The sequence below is a fragment of the Leguminivora glycinivorella genome, chromosome 19, assembly GCF_023078275.1.
Source record: "Leguminivora glycinivorella isolate SPB_JAAS2020 chromosome 19, LegGlyc_1.1, whole genome shotgun sequence".
Classification (NCBI taxonomy): domain Eukaryota; kingdom Metazoa; phylum Arthropoda; class Insecta; order Lepidoptera; family Tortricidae; genus Leguminivora; species Leguminivora glycinivorella.
Window position 1 is genome coordinate 10,432,507 of NC_062989.1, and position 18,901 is coordinate 10,451,407.

An 18,901-nucleotide genomic window follows, 5' to 3' on the forward strand; every position below is an offset into this window, starting at 1 on the left:
ATAGGTACTCCTGCAGTGGAACAACATATTTTTAATAATTTAAGTGATATCTGAAAGTGCTAAAACTAAGATTGTAACATTTTGGTATGGTTCATTATGTGTATTAAGTAATAATGAAATAGGATTCCGTGAGACTAGTGAGATGTGAACTAATTTATTGTAAATATGATTTTTTGGAAATATTATTCGAAGAGTAGGTAATGAGACCAAGCGGTATGTACATTAGACTGTTCATTTTGTAAAAATAGGTAGCGTATTGTTTGTCATATTTCCCGTACTATTAGATATAACTTTATGCGGCACACGTTCTTATCTTGACAAGTAGTATTTTATGTTGTTTGAATTCCTGTACTGTGCATTAGATGCGGTTTTATTATGCCGCACGCATATTTTCCGTTTGTTACATCGAAACTTTGTATAGTTTTTATATTAATAATATTATCTAAGTTAGAGCGTTACAAATTTCGACTGGGGGGCAAATGTAACTGGTCCATTTTTTCCATGTTTTACAATGTTTGCATTAATTATTAAATAAAGTGTTCATCGGTTATATAATGATAGGCGTGTTCAGTGGATACATGTAGAACTCAACATCATAGTGTAATAATGGAAAAAACCGGCCAAGTGCGAGTCGGGCTCGCGCACAAAGGGTTCCGTAGCAGCAAATATAATAAACTTATTATGTCAATTTATACACCTGCCAAAATTACAGTTAAATCAACCTATCTCAAAAACTATAAGAGATACTTTGATCAAACCAAAAATCGTTGAAAGAGTTAATTAGCATGCATCACCTCTATTTTTTTTAGAATTTTATACCCCGTAGTTATAAAAATAGAGGGGGGGGGACATACTTTTTACGACTTTGAGAGCTGATATCTCAAAAACCGTTCACTTTAAGAAAAATGTTTTTTAGAAAACTTTATATCATTTTAAAAGACCTTTCCATTGATACCCCACACGGGTATGTACATCGAAAAAAAAATTTTCATCCCTCAGTTACATGTATGGGGGCCCCACCCCCAATTCTTTTTTTTTACTATTTAGTGTCATAATTTTGTAGCGGTTCATACAACACATATTCCCATCAAATTTCATCACTGTAGTACTTATAGTTTCCGAGTAAATCGGCTGTGACAGACGGACAGACGGACAGACGGACAGACGGACAGACGGACATGACGAAACTATAAGGGTTCCGTTTTTGCCATTTTGGCTACGGAACCCTAAAAATGGATTAGTTACAATTGCCCTCCAGTCGAGATTTGCCCCGAGATTTGAGATTTTTTACAAAGTAGTTATAATGAAAATGTTTTTTATTCGATGTTTTTCTCATTACGGAAACTACGTCCCTATTGGATATTTTGGACCTTTAGGGGAAGTGCGCGAATTTGAAGTCAACACTTAATACCTAGGTCACCCTAGGTGCTGTGTTGATTCTTTAATATAAATAAACATAATAAAGCCTAAATAATTAAGCATCTATGTTTAGGCAATACATTTCTTTAATTTTCTAATTTAAATAATAGTCGTACTGACAATATTTTCAAATAGTTAATTCACAAAAATTATAGATATCAAGTTACTTATCTTTGCAACCACAACAAGACTATCGAAGAAAAACATTCCATTCATAAAATCTATTTTCCTCTTACTCAACCTTGTCGATCTGCATTGTTTTCCCGACCAACAATTTTTTTTTAACTACAAAATTTAAGATTATTCAACTTGACTTACTTTTGACCGGTCGTCCTTGCACTTAAAAGGTGAAAAGTTGCGAAAGTTTGATTTCGTGAGGAATTGAGACGTGCGCCCGGCTCCGTCGGTCGAGTCACACTGAGTAAACTGGCGAGCGCGCTAAACTCTTGTTGGGCAACTGATCGGGCCAAATGAACTATGGCAGTGTTTAGTTACTGGAAGTAAAGAAGCGTCTACAATATAGATAACATATTTTTGTAACATTTTTATAAAAACATCAAAACGCTCCCAAGTGGAGTTGTCAGAAATTTTCAGGTTTTTGATATATTGCCTATCTGTAGTCTCTGGGCTAGTCTCATCCAGTTCCCAGGACCAGGAGAAGTGGCGTACTAGAAGAGAGGTCTATGCTCAGCAGTAAGCGATAAACGGCTAAAGTGATGATGATAATGATGAGTGTCTACTTTAGATTAGAAGGTGTTTTATATTATGTCTGCTGACAACCTGTTAAATATATTCTTAAACACATATAAAGTGAGCTTCTATCTGTACACTTGAGATACAATTTTGGCAAAGTGACTATGTGGACGGTTTCAAGGTTTTTGATATAATGGGGCTTATAAATAGGGGCATTTTCGCGAGAACAATCACCGAAAATATTGTTTCCAAGGTAGGTACATTTTATGTTTCTCCTACTCAGAATCACAAGCCATTCCGACCTGACAAAAAACAAGAGACAAAAATGATCAGGTGTGATTGTGGTCAAACGTCTACCTATTCATACTAAAAAAAAAAGGTAACGAAGTGGAAAAAATAAATTTGGAATGTTTTTTCCGTCCTAGTGGGATAAAAAGGTCTCGTAATTCAGAGTAGGAAAGACATTAAATTCATTAATCTAAAAAAAGTTTTTAAATCTTTGTTAGCGAAAATGCCCATAGGCAAATTCCGTCTTGTGGACGCGGCTGCACTTACATCCGCAGGTGGCTGCCTCGCAGGCCTTGCGGATTGCAACATCGCGAGAAAAATGCGCGAAACTCGACTGCCACTACTGACTTACTCAGATCGAGCTCTAAAAGGAATATACTTGTCTTGCCTTGTGATTAAAGGGCTTGAATTGCCGTTGGCTAAATTAAAAAAAATCTGTAGGCAGATTTTGAATTGTCGAGTGCATGATTTCGTCAGTCAAAAGATCTGTGAAAAATGGCGAAATTCTATTAAAACAGAAGGACTAGAATTTTGGAATATTTGTCCAAGTCCAGGTATTATATTTTTAGTTTAGAAGCTCATATGAACACCGTGTTTTTTTTTTGTTTTCCGTTAAATTCGACAGGTGGTTAGGTTAATTATCGGGAACCACCCTGTATATCACTTTTAGTTAAATCAGCAAAAAAAAATTCATAATTTTCATACAAAATAAATGAATTTCTTAGTGTGAGAGACCCTTAAGAATAACATTAAAGTTAGTGTCAAGTGATTGACGGCACATGTCAAAACAAATAACATTAGGAATTTGCAAAGGCTGTCACACACATGTTCAGTAATTATCTTAAATTTTTTATTAAGTCGATAACCGTAAGAGTTAAGACGCTAGTTTCTTAGATAAATTAATTGTATTTGATCTAAATAATCCTCCTTTAAAGTTAACGGAATTCAATAAAAAACCGGCCAAGAGCGTTTCGGGCCACGCTCAGTGTAGGGTTCCGTAGTTTTTCGTATTTTTCTCAAAAACTACTGACCCTATCAAGTTCAAAACAATTTTCCTAGAAAGTCTTTATAAAGTTCTACTTTTGTGATCTTTTTCATATTTTTTAAACATATGGTTCAAAAGTTAGAGGGGGGGGGGGGACGCACTTTTTTTTCCTTTAGGAGCGATTATTTCCGAAGATATTAATATTATCAAAAAACGATCTTAGTAAACCCTTATTCATTTTTAAATACCTATCCAACAATATCACACGTTGGGGTTGAAATGAAAAAAAAATCAGCCCCCACTTTACATGTAGGGGGGGGGGGGGTACCCTAATAAAACATTTTTTTCCATTTTTTATTTTTGCACTTTGTTGGCGTGATTGATATACATATTGGTGCCAAATTTCAGCTTTCTAGTGCTTACGGTTACTGAGATTATCCGCGGACGGACGGACGGACGGACGGACAGACAGACATGGCGAAACTATAAGGGTTCCTAGTTGGCTACGGAACCCTAAAAACAGGTTGTTTAGCATCAGAAATTATGAGAGCAAAAGTATTTAAGTGTAATTACGGTTAGCCGTTATATTTTTGTTTATATAGTTTCTGATTTAACAAGATTTTACTTGCACGGTGTGTCTGTACGACTCGAATCTTTCAAGTTCTAGACCAGGGGTTCCCAGACTTTTCTAAGCACGCCACCCTGTTACCTAAAAGGGAAATGTCCACGCCCCCCACCCCCGTGACAAGTAGATCACACATTACTGAACTATTAGGTGTCACATGTCCCACGGGCCTGCGCCCCCCTTAAAATGTTACATGGTTTGGAAACCCCTGGGTGCGTAGCCGAATGGCACAAACGCTCACGAAACGAAACGCTAGTAGATATCTATCTCTATCGCTCTTGCGTATTAGCGCGACAGGGCCAGACTACGTTTCGTTTTCGTTTGGCGTCGGAGAAATGCCATTCGGCTACGGGGCCAGTTCTAGACATATTTCGCGATTCTCGATGAAGCTGAAAGTTTGCATACTGGGGGGTTACCATGACGTACTAAAGACGTTCAGTTTAGGTTGAGAGAAAGGGACACAGCTATAGCAGTTACATAGCTCCGTCCCTCTCTCTCAACCTAAACTGAACGGCTTTAGCACGTCATGGTAACCCCCCTGATCTATGTACTCAGTTCATATGACAGTTCAATATTATCGTACTATAATAGAGCTGGGGGGCTACCATGAAGTGCTAAAGCCGTTCAGTTTAGGTTGAGAGAGAGGGACGGAGCTATCGAACTGCTATAGCTTCGTCCCTTTCTCTCAACCTAAACTGAACGGCTTTAGCACTTCATGGTAACCCCCCTGATCTAATGATTTGATGGCGAGATGAGGTTATATATTGAAACATCAGCCCTTTATCGCCCACTGTTAAGCGTAGGCCTCTCATCTAGTAGGTAAGTAAGGTGGGGAAAAATTGTGGGGCTTTTCTTGAGGGATAAGATGATTAGGGATAAATATGTTCCGTATTATGAAGCACCATGGCTGGCTTTCCATCTTAACGCGCAAGAAAAACCCTTCGATCTTCCCCACCTTACCTTACGCCACTTATCCCGGACCTGAGCTAATCTCATCCAGGGTTATCACCGCGCAACCTTATTTTCAATAGATTTTATAAAAAAACAAGTTGTCGAAAGGAAAGTACAGTCAGTGATATTTTTTTACAAAAATACCGACTATTTGACACAAATTGTCGTTTTAAGATCAGCTTAAACATACATGACTGAAATTGTTTTCCACGGTCGTCTACTGTCATAATTCTCCTTTGATTATTTTAGCTGAAATCTTATTATACGTTTCATTATCTTATCACCGTTTTCAGGTGAAAGCGCGTTGTATTGTCAATTTGTCACTCGTTATCTAATGTTATAGATAATGTTGTTGATTAAACTGAACCTACGAGTTTGTATGTTAACTACATAATATTCACGGAATGCTCCAATTTAACCTATTAAAAAAAAATTAGTAGACTAATGTCAAAATACCATCATGAATAAATGTTGTAAATTCTTAGTTACGTATATCCTAATTCATTCACGCTCCATTTACTATTGCAATAGGACGACCAGCATCATCCGGTAACAGTTGCGATGGAGTTTCGAATTATTGGTTAATTGCGTGCAAAATACTATTGAAATTGAATTAAGTAATTTAATTGCAATATGGCGGGACGGGATGTTGCCCATTATATTTTTATACTACGTCTGTGGCAAACAAGCATACAGTCCGCCTGATGGAAAGCGGTCACCGTAACCTAATATGGACGCCTGCAACTCAAGGAAGTGTCACATGCGCGTTGCCAACCCATTAGAAACTTGTATACTCCTTTCGCTGTGTTGTACACAAAGTCCGGTTTCCTCACGATGTTTTCCTTCACCGAACAGTGACTGGCAAATATCAAATGACATTTCGCACATAAGTTCCGAAAAACTTACTGGTACGAGTCGGGGTTCGAAACTGCGACCTCCGGATCGAAAGTCTAAGAAAATGTGATGACGGACGGGTAAAGGTATCTCATGGCGGTAGGCACTTATCGTCGCTGCGCGTGCAAATTTCGCTATGTGTTTTTAACCTACTTTACAGGAGACACAAAAAACTGTTTATTTCGGAAATTATTGAACATAAACAAATCAATATTTTTATGGAATAAGTATTTTCACTTTTGCATACATTAAGAAATTACTTGAAATTATATTTTAGTTATTATAAGGTTAAAAAAATATTTTTTTATTAATATGTTACATAGCGATTATAATTTGAGTCGTAAATAACCGGTATGTGTCTTACAATCACATAACTAGATTTTATTCTTAAGGAACAAAATACAATTTGTGCACTTTATCGTCACATAGTTATTTAATCATATGATTTGAATTAACTATGTTGTTGTGTATTTGTAATTTATCAATTCATTTTCGAATTAATTATTTCAGAAAAACGACGAATTAGAACTATACGCTTAAATTGTGTATTAACTAACCATAATAAAAAACTCGATTAAATTAATATATTACTAGTAATATATTACAACTATAATAATATATTTATTCCATTATTTTTTATGAATGGTGGTTATTTCAGTTACAAAGTTGCTCAATGCGGTATTATGTAAACATATAAATGTTTACATAATACCGCATTGAGCAACTTTGTAACTGAAATAACCACCATTCATAAAAAATAATGGAATAAATATAATACATAAGTATTGGAAAATACATAAGTATTGAATAAGTTTTCATTATGCATGTTTAACTTGAAAAAACCGGATAATGCTAGTCTGGCTCGAACACCGAAGGTTACGTGTACATTTTACTATTTTTTTTCTCACAACTATATTAATAATCATGTACTGATGTATGGTGTAATACGATTTATTTCCAAATTTCATAGTTTAGGTCAACCGGAAGTACCCTATTAATTTTGATTTCCTTGAGAGTGTAGTATTTTTTTCAACTCAATTAACCTATGTTGTATTTACCTACTTAAAAATGAGGCTTTTTTACAGCTTCAAGGAACGGTACAGTACAGTACACTTGAGTATAGGGTTTTTCCGAAATAAAGAATATTGACATATAGATAAACGGATTGACAAGAAAGTACACAATTGTATAAGGGTTCCATTTTTCCCTTTTGATCCGAAAAAGATAAAAAATCTTTGTCATTCAAAACTTTATGTGATTTCTCAAGTCAGCGTTTTTTCATTTATTAAACATTTCATTTTCATTAATTTATTTTAAAATGTTTCCAGAAAGGATAGATAGATCTTATCACACAAAATTTCATACAAAACGATGTCTTACAACTTCAAGGCAATGTTAAATCACTTAGCATAAATTTATCTTATTTCAATATTTTGTAATATAAGTACGTTTACACACACTGAACCCTATACGAAATTTGTCAGTATACTAAACACTAATAAATTTCTGACAGATAATCTTAAAAATCAATTTGAAATGATTTATTTTTAACAAATATTAAAAAATAACTATTCGGTCAGAGTGAGCACTTTCAGACATAGTCTCAATAAAAAGGGAAACTACACTCTATCTCATTTATAGAGGTTATACTTGACGACAAACCCACCTACCATACACCATTTAATCAAGTTTTAAGAGAGTAGGCTAGATTTTTATAAGAAAAGCCTGCTATGTGACGCAAAACACACGATCTGGAAACATTCACGATTTCTACAAGTAGTACAAAATTATCGCTATGTATGAGATTGTACAAATCGGGCACAAACATCTAACACATCTTTTTATACAATATTTCTGAAAATATAGCTATGTGTCATAATTCACATAGCAGGCGCTATTCCAAAACTGCTGTTATAAGAAGATAATGTAGTTATGTGATTTATTGCAGTTAGCGATTATAGGAAGAACATTCAATGTATGGCATCACATATCTACTTTTGATAAAACCTGTAATACTGAAATGAGCTCGACGCTGTTTTTGGAGCATATGTATTTAGAAATAAGGTTTAAAATGGCATTGAAAACGAAAAATCGCTAAAAATCACATAGCGAATTTTGCACGTGCAGCGACGTTATGCTGTTATTATTAATATGTAACGCTCGCATTTTGCTGACGACTAATATCTATCTGGCTTAGCTGACCACTTTTCCGTTGACCATAGTGCTCGGTTTAAATTACTCGTATACCTAGTCTCCGACTAATCTTTTCAGTAGGCCTAGCACATGATTGTAATGTTTTAACTGTAATGACATAAGGACAGGTAGTCTATCTCACGGCGACATACACTCGCAATATTTCCATAAAATAACTGTAATATCTGGCCCCGCAGCCGAATGGCATTTCTACGACGCGAAACGAAAACAAAACGCCGCGAAAGGTAGTCTGGCTCTGTCGCGCCAATATTCTAAGCGATGGAGATATATATCTACGAGCGTTTCGTTTCGTCAGCGTTTCATGAGCGTTTGTGCATTCGGTTAAGCACGCAGTTTATTCTATTGCCTTTTACAAGTTCTTTTAGAATTTAATTAGATTTTTCCGAAACTGAGCCTTCCTAAGGCTTTATTCACATTTATGGGGAATCGGTCAACATTCGTGATGGCATCTCTCGGTATCTGTAAAATGAAAGAGACAGAGTCTCTCTATGTGTTGTCATAGCAAAAGCAAAACTTTGAAGGGGCTTAGGGGTAAATATATTTACAAGTAGTAAAGAAACAACAGATTATAAAAAATAGAGTATTTATTGGTCCAAACGCCTAAAATATTCAAAGCAACCATCAAACATATCACCGCAAACATTGAGCAAAGACCTTTAGCTTTGGTCCACATAATATTTGGTCCATATAATACAAGAGCACCAATTAACTAAATGGTAACTAAGTAAAGCGACAGTAAAGAGACGCTAATACATTGCCAAATTAGAAAGACATCAATTTGAGTATTATTTTTGTGCGACGAAATCTTTTGAATCTGGCTGAGTATTAAAAATTACGAAGCCAAGCACGAATGGTGACGGTCCTTTTTCAGTAAAAGTCACTATTGGTTGTCATTAACCAAAATATTTGGTCATTCTTGTTTTTACAAGCAACCAACCAGAAACTTTTGACTAAAATTATATTTATTTATTTTATTTATTTATTTTCGGAACACCAACAGCTATAAATAACATTATGCTAATTTAAATAATAACACAAAGCCAATTACAGGTATTCACAGATAGAATTTACGTAGTCATCTCTGATAAAAACCGTTCCCATTCGCCGTTTGGCTATTCTAACTGAAGCGACAAACACGACAGAGTGACAAACAGCTACTATTGAAACTGTTCTCACTTTTGGAGATCACATGTCGCTTTCAGCTAGCTACGTCTACATATTAGTCGATGACGAGTTGACGGAAGGAGCCGTCGATGCCAAAGAGCTCATCGTAGTTGGTAGGTTTGCCAGGTCTGAGAGATTCGTCCGCTTTGATGTTTTCGTGCTCAGCGAACCAGTCTTTGTACTCTTCCAATTTCTTCACCCATGAATCTGTGGAAAAAAATATGTTAAACTATTGACTAAATGTTCGTCTTATGGCATTGTCTTGCATAGAATAAAAGATAAGTACGGGATCCATTGATACACATTACTAATTGATACATATCAAGGAAGATACAATTTAGTACATTGTGCAGCTTGAAGCGAAAGTTAAATATTGTAAACGAAAGTCCTTGCGTTATCCCGGCATTTTGGCCACGGCTCATATCGATACCTTTGGGTTCAATTGGCGTAAAGGACAAAATGCAGGTTTTCAGGAGAAGCAAAAAACAACTTTTTTTTTAGAAAAATGTTTATATCTTTTTTGTTTTTTGACCTATATTTGTGACGTATATAGAAAAATATGTAGATTTTTAGTATCCTTAACCTAGTGTAGCAACCGTAGTGATAATCTAAACGGTTTAGAAGTTAGATGGTTGTAAAGGACACGTCAAAATGCTATGAACGTCCTTTACACCCACGATTTTTTTGAACAATTAGAGTTGATAGGGTCGTAAATGACGGTCTTAGATGATTTTTATACAAATTCGGGGCGTAAATGTAACCGGAATGGTACAAATGGCAACTGTTTTTAGCTTAGTTTACAATTGAGAAACTTGAAAAATGTATCAAAACGTAGTTAATATGGCATAGAATAGCCACAATAGTGTTACAGTGTATATTTATCTAAATATTTAGCAAAGACAAAGAACAAGACTATTTTATATCCAGTTTTGCAATAAAGAAACAAAATTTGCTTAAAAACTATCTAATATTTTGGAAAGTTATTATTTTAGTACTCGCCGCTGTCTCAATAAGTTACGCATTCAGTATTTAATTCTAGCAGGGAAACGCTTTCGTAGTTTAAGTAAATATAAAAACACTAATGGTAATCACGTAAACTTTAATCAGCAACTGTGAACAGTAGACTATATTTAATACGACAGTAATTTTAAGTCTAAAGAGAAAGAAGTTCTAAGAATAACTAAAGAGTTAAGTACCTATTTATAAACGCAAGTTAGGACGCGTATACAAACTGTGACCAACTAATAAATAATAGTAACTGTAGTCAAGACTACCTACTATGTTGATTCATATTTTTGATAATTTTAAAACAGAAGATTGTTATTTAGTCTAAAACCTGTTAAATAAGAATAATCTTAATTATGAGTTCAATCCTAGAAATATTATAGTCAATGCTTTAAGTACCTGGGTACATAGCCAAGTCACCAAACGCTAACGCTCATTCGCTAGCGAAACGCACCTGTTATTGTCGCACTAAATGTTAGTATAGTCTACTGTTAAAATTTACTGCCGGCGTAGCTGAATGGCAATCGTCGACGCCAGACGCCGACAAAAATGCAGTCTGGTGCAATACGCAAGAGCGATAAAGATATATAGCTACGAAATAGATATTATCGTGAGCGTTTGTGCATTTGGGTACGTACCCTGATTACCATAGTGTTTTTTTTTATTACCTACATCTCGCCGCAGTATAATAATACTACGAAAGCGTTTCCCTGCTAGAATTAAAGGCTGAATGCGTAACCTACTGACTATTCAGACAGCGGCGAATACTAAAAAATAACTTTGAATTTGTTGCCAAAGTATTAGATAGTTTTTAAGCAAATATTGTTTCTTTATTACAAAACTGGATATAAAATAGCCTTGTTCTTTTTTGTTGCTAAGATAGCTTAGATAAATAATACACTGCATTAAACTAATGTATCTATTCTATGCCATATTAATACGTTTTGATACATTTTTCCAGTTTTTAATTGTAAACTTAGCACAACATTTGTAGTACCATTTCGGTTACAATTACGCCCCGACTTTGTATAAAAATCATCTAAGACTGTCATTTACGACCCTATCAAATCATGGGTGTAAAGGACGTTATAGCATTTTGACGTGTCCTTTACAACCATCTATCTTCTAAATCGTTTAGTTTATCACTACGGTTGCTACACTAGGTTAAAGATACTCGTAATCTGCATATTTTTCTTAACACGTCACAAAAATAGGTCAAAAAAACAAAAAAGTGGGTTTATCTTTCTCTTGGAAACCTGCATTATATGTCCTTTACGACAATTGAATCCAAAGATATCGATTACAGTTGCGGATAAAATATTTTTAGTGCTGGTCGTAAAGGACGAAGAACAAAAAAACTTGTCCTTTACGCCCAACTTTACCACACTACTATAGAAAGTGATCCTTAAAAAGTAAGGGCTTAAAGGGCAACAATATAATATCAAGGTGACTTACGACTATATTTTTATTTGTAGATTTCCTTTACGACACAAATAATAATTTATAATTAATGACTTGATATTTACGCCCCTTCAGAAAGGCTATTTTTGCAAGTCCATAGTAGAAAATCTTGGTCGTAAAGGCAACTTTTTAAGAGATATCGAAATTTTAACTACACAGATCGATAGCGCTTGAAATTCTGAACAAAACTGTATATATAACTCATTTTCGCCAAAATGTCCTTTACGCCAATTGAACCCAGAGGTATCGATTATATTTCTAACACAATACGAAATTAATAAAATTACAGAAGTTTGTGAAAAATCGATGAGACTCAGAGAAACCGCTGATTTTCAGTCCCCAACCAAAAAACTTAAATTTAATAGTAATTTGAGTTACTTAACTAAATAACTAGCTTTGACAACTAATGCCAAGATTTGGCGTAGAGTTACGGAAGCAACTGCTATCTGACACGCGTTAAAGCGCGACGGCTTTCAGAGTGATTTAAAAACTCGAGTTTGCGATGTTCTTACGTTTCGAGTTACACACATAGTTTTTCATCACACTTTCAATATAAAAATATGTTTTCTACTTTCGCTCCGCCTGCGTTACACATTTACTGCGATAGTCTGATAAAAAAAAAATACACTTGTCAATTACTTTTAATTGTCTGTCAATATGTCTCCTTTTGCATTTGAAATTAATGAAAATTACAAAAATATTTCATTCAAGAAAGACTTGTTTCTGGAAAACAACATTATTTTAACGACTTACGTCAGAACGGCATTGTTATTGACGGAATATACCTAAATTAATTATTATTGATACCTAAGAGAAATTGAAGTAATTTCCCTTTGAAAAACTAAATTTAATTATTTAAAACCGGCCAAGAGTGTGTCGGGCCACGCTCAGTGTAGGTTTCCGTAGTTTTCCGTATTTTTCTCAAAAACTACTAAACCTATCAAGTTGAAAATAATTTTCCTAGAAATTCTTTATAAAGTTCTACTTATGTGATTTTTTTCATATTTTTTAAACATATTGTTCAAAACTTAGAGGGGGGGGCACACACACTTTTTTCCTTTAGGAGCGATTATTTCCAAAAATATTAATATTATCAGAAAACAATTTTAGTAAACCCCTATTCATTTTTAAATACCTATCCAACAATATATCACACGTTGGGGTTGGAATGAAAAAAAAATCAGTCCCCACTTTACATGTAGGGGACCGTACCCTAACAAAATATTTTTTTTTACTTTTTATTTTACCACTTTGTCGGCGTGATTGATATACAATATATACATATTGGTACCAAATTTCAGCTTTCTAGTGCTAACGGTCACTGAGATTATTCGCGGACGGACGGACGGACGGACAGACAGACATGGCGAAACTATAAGGGTTCTTAGTTGACTACGGAACCCTAAAAACAGCAATTATTAATAATGTTTAACACTAGACTTATATTGACCGGGATATAGACCGTGATTACCTTTTTGATTTTTGTCGAGCTCCCGATATTTAATAATGTTTAACACTGTTTTTATCATTCCTTTATCTTTTCTCTTAGGCTAGGTTTTTTACAATATGAGTATAAAAGTAAAATAAATAAACACAAAACAATATAAAACATATAAACACATTATTAAAAAGCCTAACCTAGGGTGCCTCCAGGCATTAATAATATTATTATAATATCAATAGACGTAAATAAATAGCTGTTTTAATCTTCAAAACTGTATTAAAGGGGTCCATATTGGCTCATATAAAATTATTTGTTATAAAATTATTGTTTATACCGATTAGTGCTCCGAATGATCATTTCTCATAATTTTACTTTTCGTAATTTTATTTCATTATTATCAGTAGTACTACTATCACTGTTCATAATAATCATTTAGCCGAAAATTTTTAATCATAAATTCTATACAAACATTTAATAACATTCATAATTTTGTGTTTAAGAAAATCATTCATCATAAAATTATTTAAAAAGTTTTGGGGAAGTTCTATGAAAAACTTGTGCCATTTATAGAAGCGCGCTTGGGGTTTTAACAGTGACATATGCAATTTACATTAAAAAGTCGTTTCTGGTTTGCTCACGGTCAACCTAACACGCTCCTCCTCGCTACGCTCGTCGTCGCACCTAACTGGACTGACACATGTGATTTCTGTTCTGTTAACAATAATATAACTATAAATTATATTACTCGCAATCGTTATGATAAATAAGTATATAAACATTAACATTAGTATAAAATGTATTTATGATGAATGACATTATGAACATAAGTCATTCGAAGTTACGATAGTTATTAACATAAAATTGTTATAAATAATGATCGTTATAATGTAAAATTGTATGAGAAACATTTTCGGACTACCAATAATCTACATACTAATTTTATATGAACTTTGGCGCACCCTTATTAAAGGTATTTAGGTAATTCAATATTTATCAAAATGTAACTTACTATGCAGATCAGTCATGGAGCCGCAGTTGCCGCCGTATTCTGTGGGAAGCATTTCTTGGGGACGTGCTTGTAGAGTTCATTGACATCAGAGTGGAGATGAATCTGTAAAACAATTGACAATCAGTCAGTGAAGATTATGTGCAAAATTACCACTTGAATTTAAAAGAATCGCATGAACGACGTTCTATGGTCGACCCCATTAGCACACCTCGGACACTGGCGATCAAATCCATCCATACTAATATTATAAATGCGAAAGTAACTCTGTCTGTCTGTCTGTCTGTCTGTCTGTCTGTCTGTCTGTCTGTCTGTCTGTCTGTCTGTCTGTTACGCTTTCCCGCTTAAACCACGCAACCGATTTTGATGAAATTTGGAACAGACAATCTTTAGACCCTGAGACAGAACATAGGCTACTTTTTATTTCGAAAAAAAGGGATGAAGGGGTTGAAAAAGAGGTTGAAAGTTTGTATGGGATTTCTTAATTTTAAATGATAAAACCATGAAACTTTATATTTTAGCACTTGATAAGAAATCATTAAACATATATTTAAAGTCACATACAGGTCGAACGCGATTAATTAACATTATTTTTACCTTTAAAATAAACATGGTGGGAAATAAACATTAACTAAAAGCGGGTAGATTATATTTATTTGTCTACCCCGAACATTTATATAAATTAATATCGGGTAGTTTTGTGTTGTTTACATCTCCGGTGACATTTTGCTGGGACGTCAGTCTTCCGCGACCACGGCCAGTGCAACCTGGCCGAAACGTTGGGAAAAAAGGTAAAAATAATGTTATTAATTAATCCCGTTCGACCTGTATGTGACTTTAAATATGTGTACAAAGCGCGAGAACTTAAAGTGTTATATCATTAAACATCTTGATAAGGGATAGGGATAGGGATAGCGATAGGGATAGCGATAGGGAAAGCGATAGGGATAGCGATAGGGATAGCGATAGGGATAGCGATAGGGATAGCGATAGGGATAGCGATAGCGATAGCGATAGCGATAGCGATACGGATACGGATACGGATAATATGGGTATCTTTAGAGGGATACGGATAATCGATCGGCGGTCTCTTACAATCAATGTGCTCTAAGACGATCGTTGTTTGCTTGCTTGAAGATTACGTTTGCGATAAGTATAAGCAAAATGTAAAAAATTGTAAGGGATAATAGAAAAAAGTACTTTTTACCCACCGATCATAGTGTCGAAATACGGGCTATGTGGGATGTTTATAAAGGTTTCCCCAGCGTATATAGAATTACCTACGCTGTGGTCGATGTGTAATATTTCTACAATCATTGCAAGCAAAAGTATTATGTGCAATCGAAATAATCGCAGATAAATATACCTACAGAGAAACCTACGGTCCCTACGGATCCAAATGAAAATCTTAATGAATACTTTTATTACGCGGGCGAAGCCGCGGGTAAAAGCTAGTATTATATGAAAGAGGCGCGTTCCTAGCACACAGTCTAACCTCGTGTAGGTGAACGCGTACTATGCTTGTATGAGTGACATATGACAGGTTGACTGTTCGCGTTTTTGACAGGCGGTAACTGTGAGGTAACCGAGACGGGGTGGGCTGCACTTTCAGCGGGGAGCGGGAGTGGCCATACTGTACGATAGTACTCTTTATTATACTGTGCCATTAGTGAGCCTTCTAGTTACAAAACAGTCTGTTTTAAATAGATATACAGGCAGAGTAAACCCCGCCTTGAAAGAGTTGAATATTTTGAGTAATATTAATTATTTCATTCCAGTTTTTTTTTCAGTATTTCATTTTCACAAGGCTATTAAAATCGATGACAACTTAGACTTTATGTATATGGTATGGTGTTCCATTCTATCATGAAGATACATACATACAACATACATTCAATCACGCCTGTATCCCATAAAGGGGTAGGCAGAACACATGAAACTACTAAAGCTTCAGTGTTACTCTTGGCAAATAAGGGGTTGAAAGAAAACGAAACTGGCATTGCAGTGACAGGTTGCCAGCCTCTCGCCTACGCCACAATTCAACCCATATCACATAGTCGCCTTCTACAACACCCACGCGAAGAAAGGGGGTGGTGAAATTCTTAACCCGTCACCACACAGGCATAAAGATATGATATGAAATAACATATTATATTGAATGTTTCATATCAAATAAGGAACAAAAGTGTATCAGAAAATTAGATGAAAGTTCTTCGCTATTATGGAGGGCCACGTAATGGGCGAGGATGTATTATTTAATATAAATTTACACAATAATTAATTGCACACACAATTTATTTAATTGCAAAGTTAAAGCTTTAATTAATTGGCGAGTTTTAGATGCAATGACAGCTTCTTTGCTACTGAATAGGCTATTTTTCAATGAGATTTAATTTGTTGTTATATATTCCTTACCCTGTCTCTGATCTTTTCCTTGATGAAAGGTTTGACGAAGTTGACGATTTTGTCCACCAGTGGCGACACGTTGATCACATGTACCGCCTTCAGCTTGACTGGGTAGGCTTCCTGTAATAAAATATGATCTTATAAGACCAGTGGGTTACACCACAGCGACATTGATACTTGACACTGACAATTGTGTGCCTATTTCTGGGTCGATAAGTAACATTGATACGCAGGGTAAATATTCCCTTGTTGAACAGGCAATGAACGGCTAAGTCTCACTGTCAGCCGACAATGTCGCAGTTGTGAAATGAGCCACAGCTTACTAAAAAGTTTACCACAATTAAAACCATAATCATCCGAGTGAGTGACATAGTCGACTTTCGAGAATTTACAGTTCACTTCGGAACGAAACTTCTTTACAAAACCAAGGTTTCTTAAAAATGAAATACCTAAGTACTCAATAGTGAGCGATACCAGGTTTACAAAGAAGATGATCAATATCATGAAGGAGGAATGAATATCTTCTGGGCGAGCTCACTTGCAACCTAAATGGTCGCGTACCGTGCGGTTTCAGAGGAAGCTCCGGCTGTGGAATGAGCATGCCGAGGTATTCCCGATGAACTACAGTATGGGGTTCTTCAAAAAAGGAGTGTGTGTACAAGTTTCTAATGGGTCGGCAGTTGTAGGCGTTCATAGGTTACGGTGACCGCTTTCCATCAGGCGGACCGTACACCTGTTTGCCACCGACGTGGTATAAAAAAAAACTTCATGGTAAGCCACGTAGCCTTTGGCTAGTCCGTGGTCAAGAGTAAGCCCATTCATAAAAAACAAATTAGCAGAAACGTTCGTACCTGTACACACACGAGGAATTTCTTCACCAGCGTCGGCGTGAACTTGGCGAAGTGCGTGGGCGTGGCCACAGAAGCGTCTAGAATGTACACGTCTCCAGCCACTCCCTCTTTCTCTTCGTTCAGCCTCACGTCTCCCAGCATGAGTGCCAGCTTGAAGGCGTCTGCCACGTTCGGGGTTGGGATGTCTTTGTCCATTCCTGGGTGAGGAAAGAGGATGGAGTTAGTCAATGATGGAACAGTCTTCCAAATGTCTAGGGATCTGTTTCACGAAGGTGACAATTTTGGGGATATTTCTGGATCAACATGGTACTGAGCGTCAATATTCAATTGTTAGACAAGTAGGTATTAGTAAATGGCGAAGTATCATTTATTGTCGCCGTGGTGAAACAGTGATGATTTGAAAAAATATTGTCTTGTAATATTTGAAAATTGTATTTCCATTTTTGTGATTTTTTGCTTTCGTTAGTTTCCAATACTGGGGGTTACAGCAGCAGCCTCTAACGGTCTGTATATACCTTTCTTGTCTGTAAAAATACATAAATCGTTTTTTACCTCTCATTAAGATGACTCGGCGACCCTCAGGAGTAAGTCCAGGCAGAGGCGGCATTTGCCTAAAAAAAATAAAGTTTGTTAATATCCATATTTTGTACATAAAATTTTTATAAGGGTGATTTAAAATGTAAAATGAATCACCTTAGACCTTATTTTATTTTGATAATTAAGTATAGTCATTTACAAATAGTTTGCGGTATGCTGGAAAATATGCCTTAGAGGATATAACAGAACCATGGTTAATTATTTATTTGAATGATAAGTATAATAGTCTTACTAAGATAAAGTTGCAGACATATTAAAAACTATTCATGTACTCAGCTTACACTACATGCCTATTATTACATAATTTATGCATATTGTATTGCACAAATCTTGGAAAGAACCTGAAAAGTTGTTATGTAAATAAATACTTTTGAAAATAGAAAAAAATGGAATGTTATGACAAAGTGCCGTAAAAAATCTAGGCAAGTACGCAATTAGACAAAGCTAATTTTAAAGACCCAATACAACCAGACCCTAAAAGAAGGCTCTAGTTGTTTTGTAAAATCGTGGTAACTTATGTTTCCATTGAAGTATTTTAATTATTTTAATAATTGATTCATTGATGATCATATTGATTATCGTCGTCCGAACCGTATCCGGTAATGGCGACTCCTTGTTAGTCTATGTGGTCTGATTTTTGGTTTTGGTGGACTCTTTAAACGACTCGCAAAACCGAACTTAGTTTTAAACATGCGATTACACGGAGCACAATATAGCTGGCCAGCTGAGTTATATGTGTAGATGTAGGAGGGCTTTGGTCTGGTCTTCCGAGAAAAAATGTGTAAAATGAAAAAATATATATGCATAATATCAACGTATTAAGTTTATTATTGCAGCCAAAGGAAATCCCATAAGTGCTACGCTTAATTTGAAGTACCTAGTTAAATGCCATGATTCA

The 18,901-nt window shown here is 35.4% G+C and overlaps 1 protein-coding gene across 1 annotated transcript in view; it reads right to left on the reverse strand.

Moving 5' to 3' along the window:
* Window positions 1–18,901, reverse strand: part of LOC125236767 — a 43,045-nt gene that overhangs the window by 10,965 nt on the left and 13,179 nt on the right. Inside the window, 7 exon segments of the mRNA XM_048143692.1 lie at window positions 1,738–1,909; window positions 9,291–9,440; window positions 14,153–14,215; window positions 14,218–14,254; window positions 16,565–16,675; window positions 17,407–17,603; window positions 17,959–18,017. Coding sequence (XP_047999649.1) covers window positions 1,738–1,909; window positions 9,291–9,440; window positions 14,153–14,215; window positions 14,218–14,254; window positions 16,565–16,675; window positions 17,407–17,603; window positions 17,959–18,017 — 789 coding nt within the window.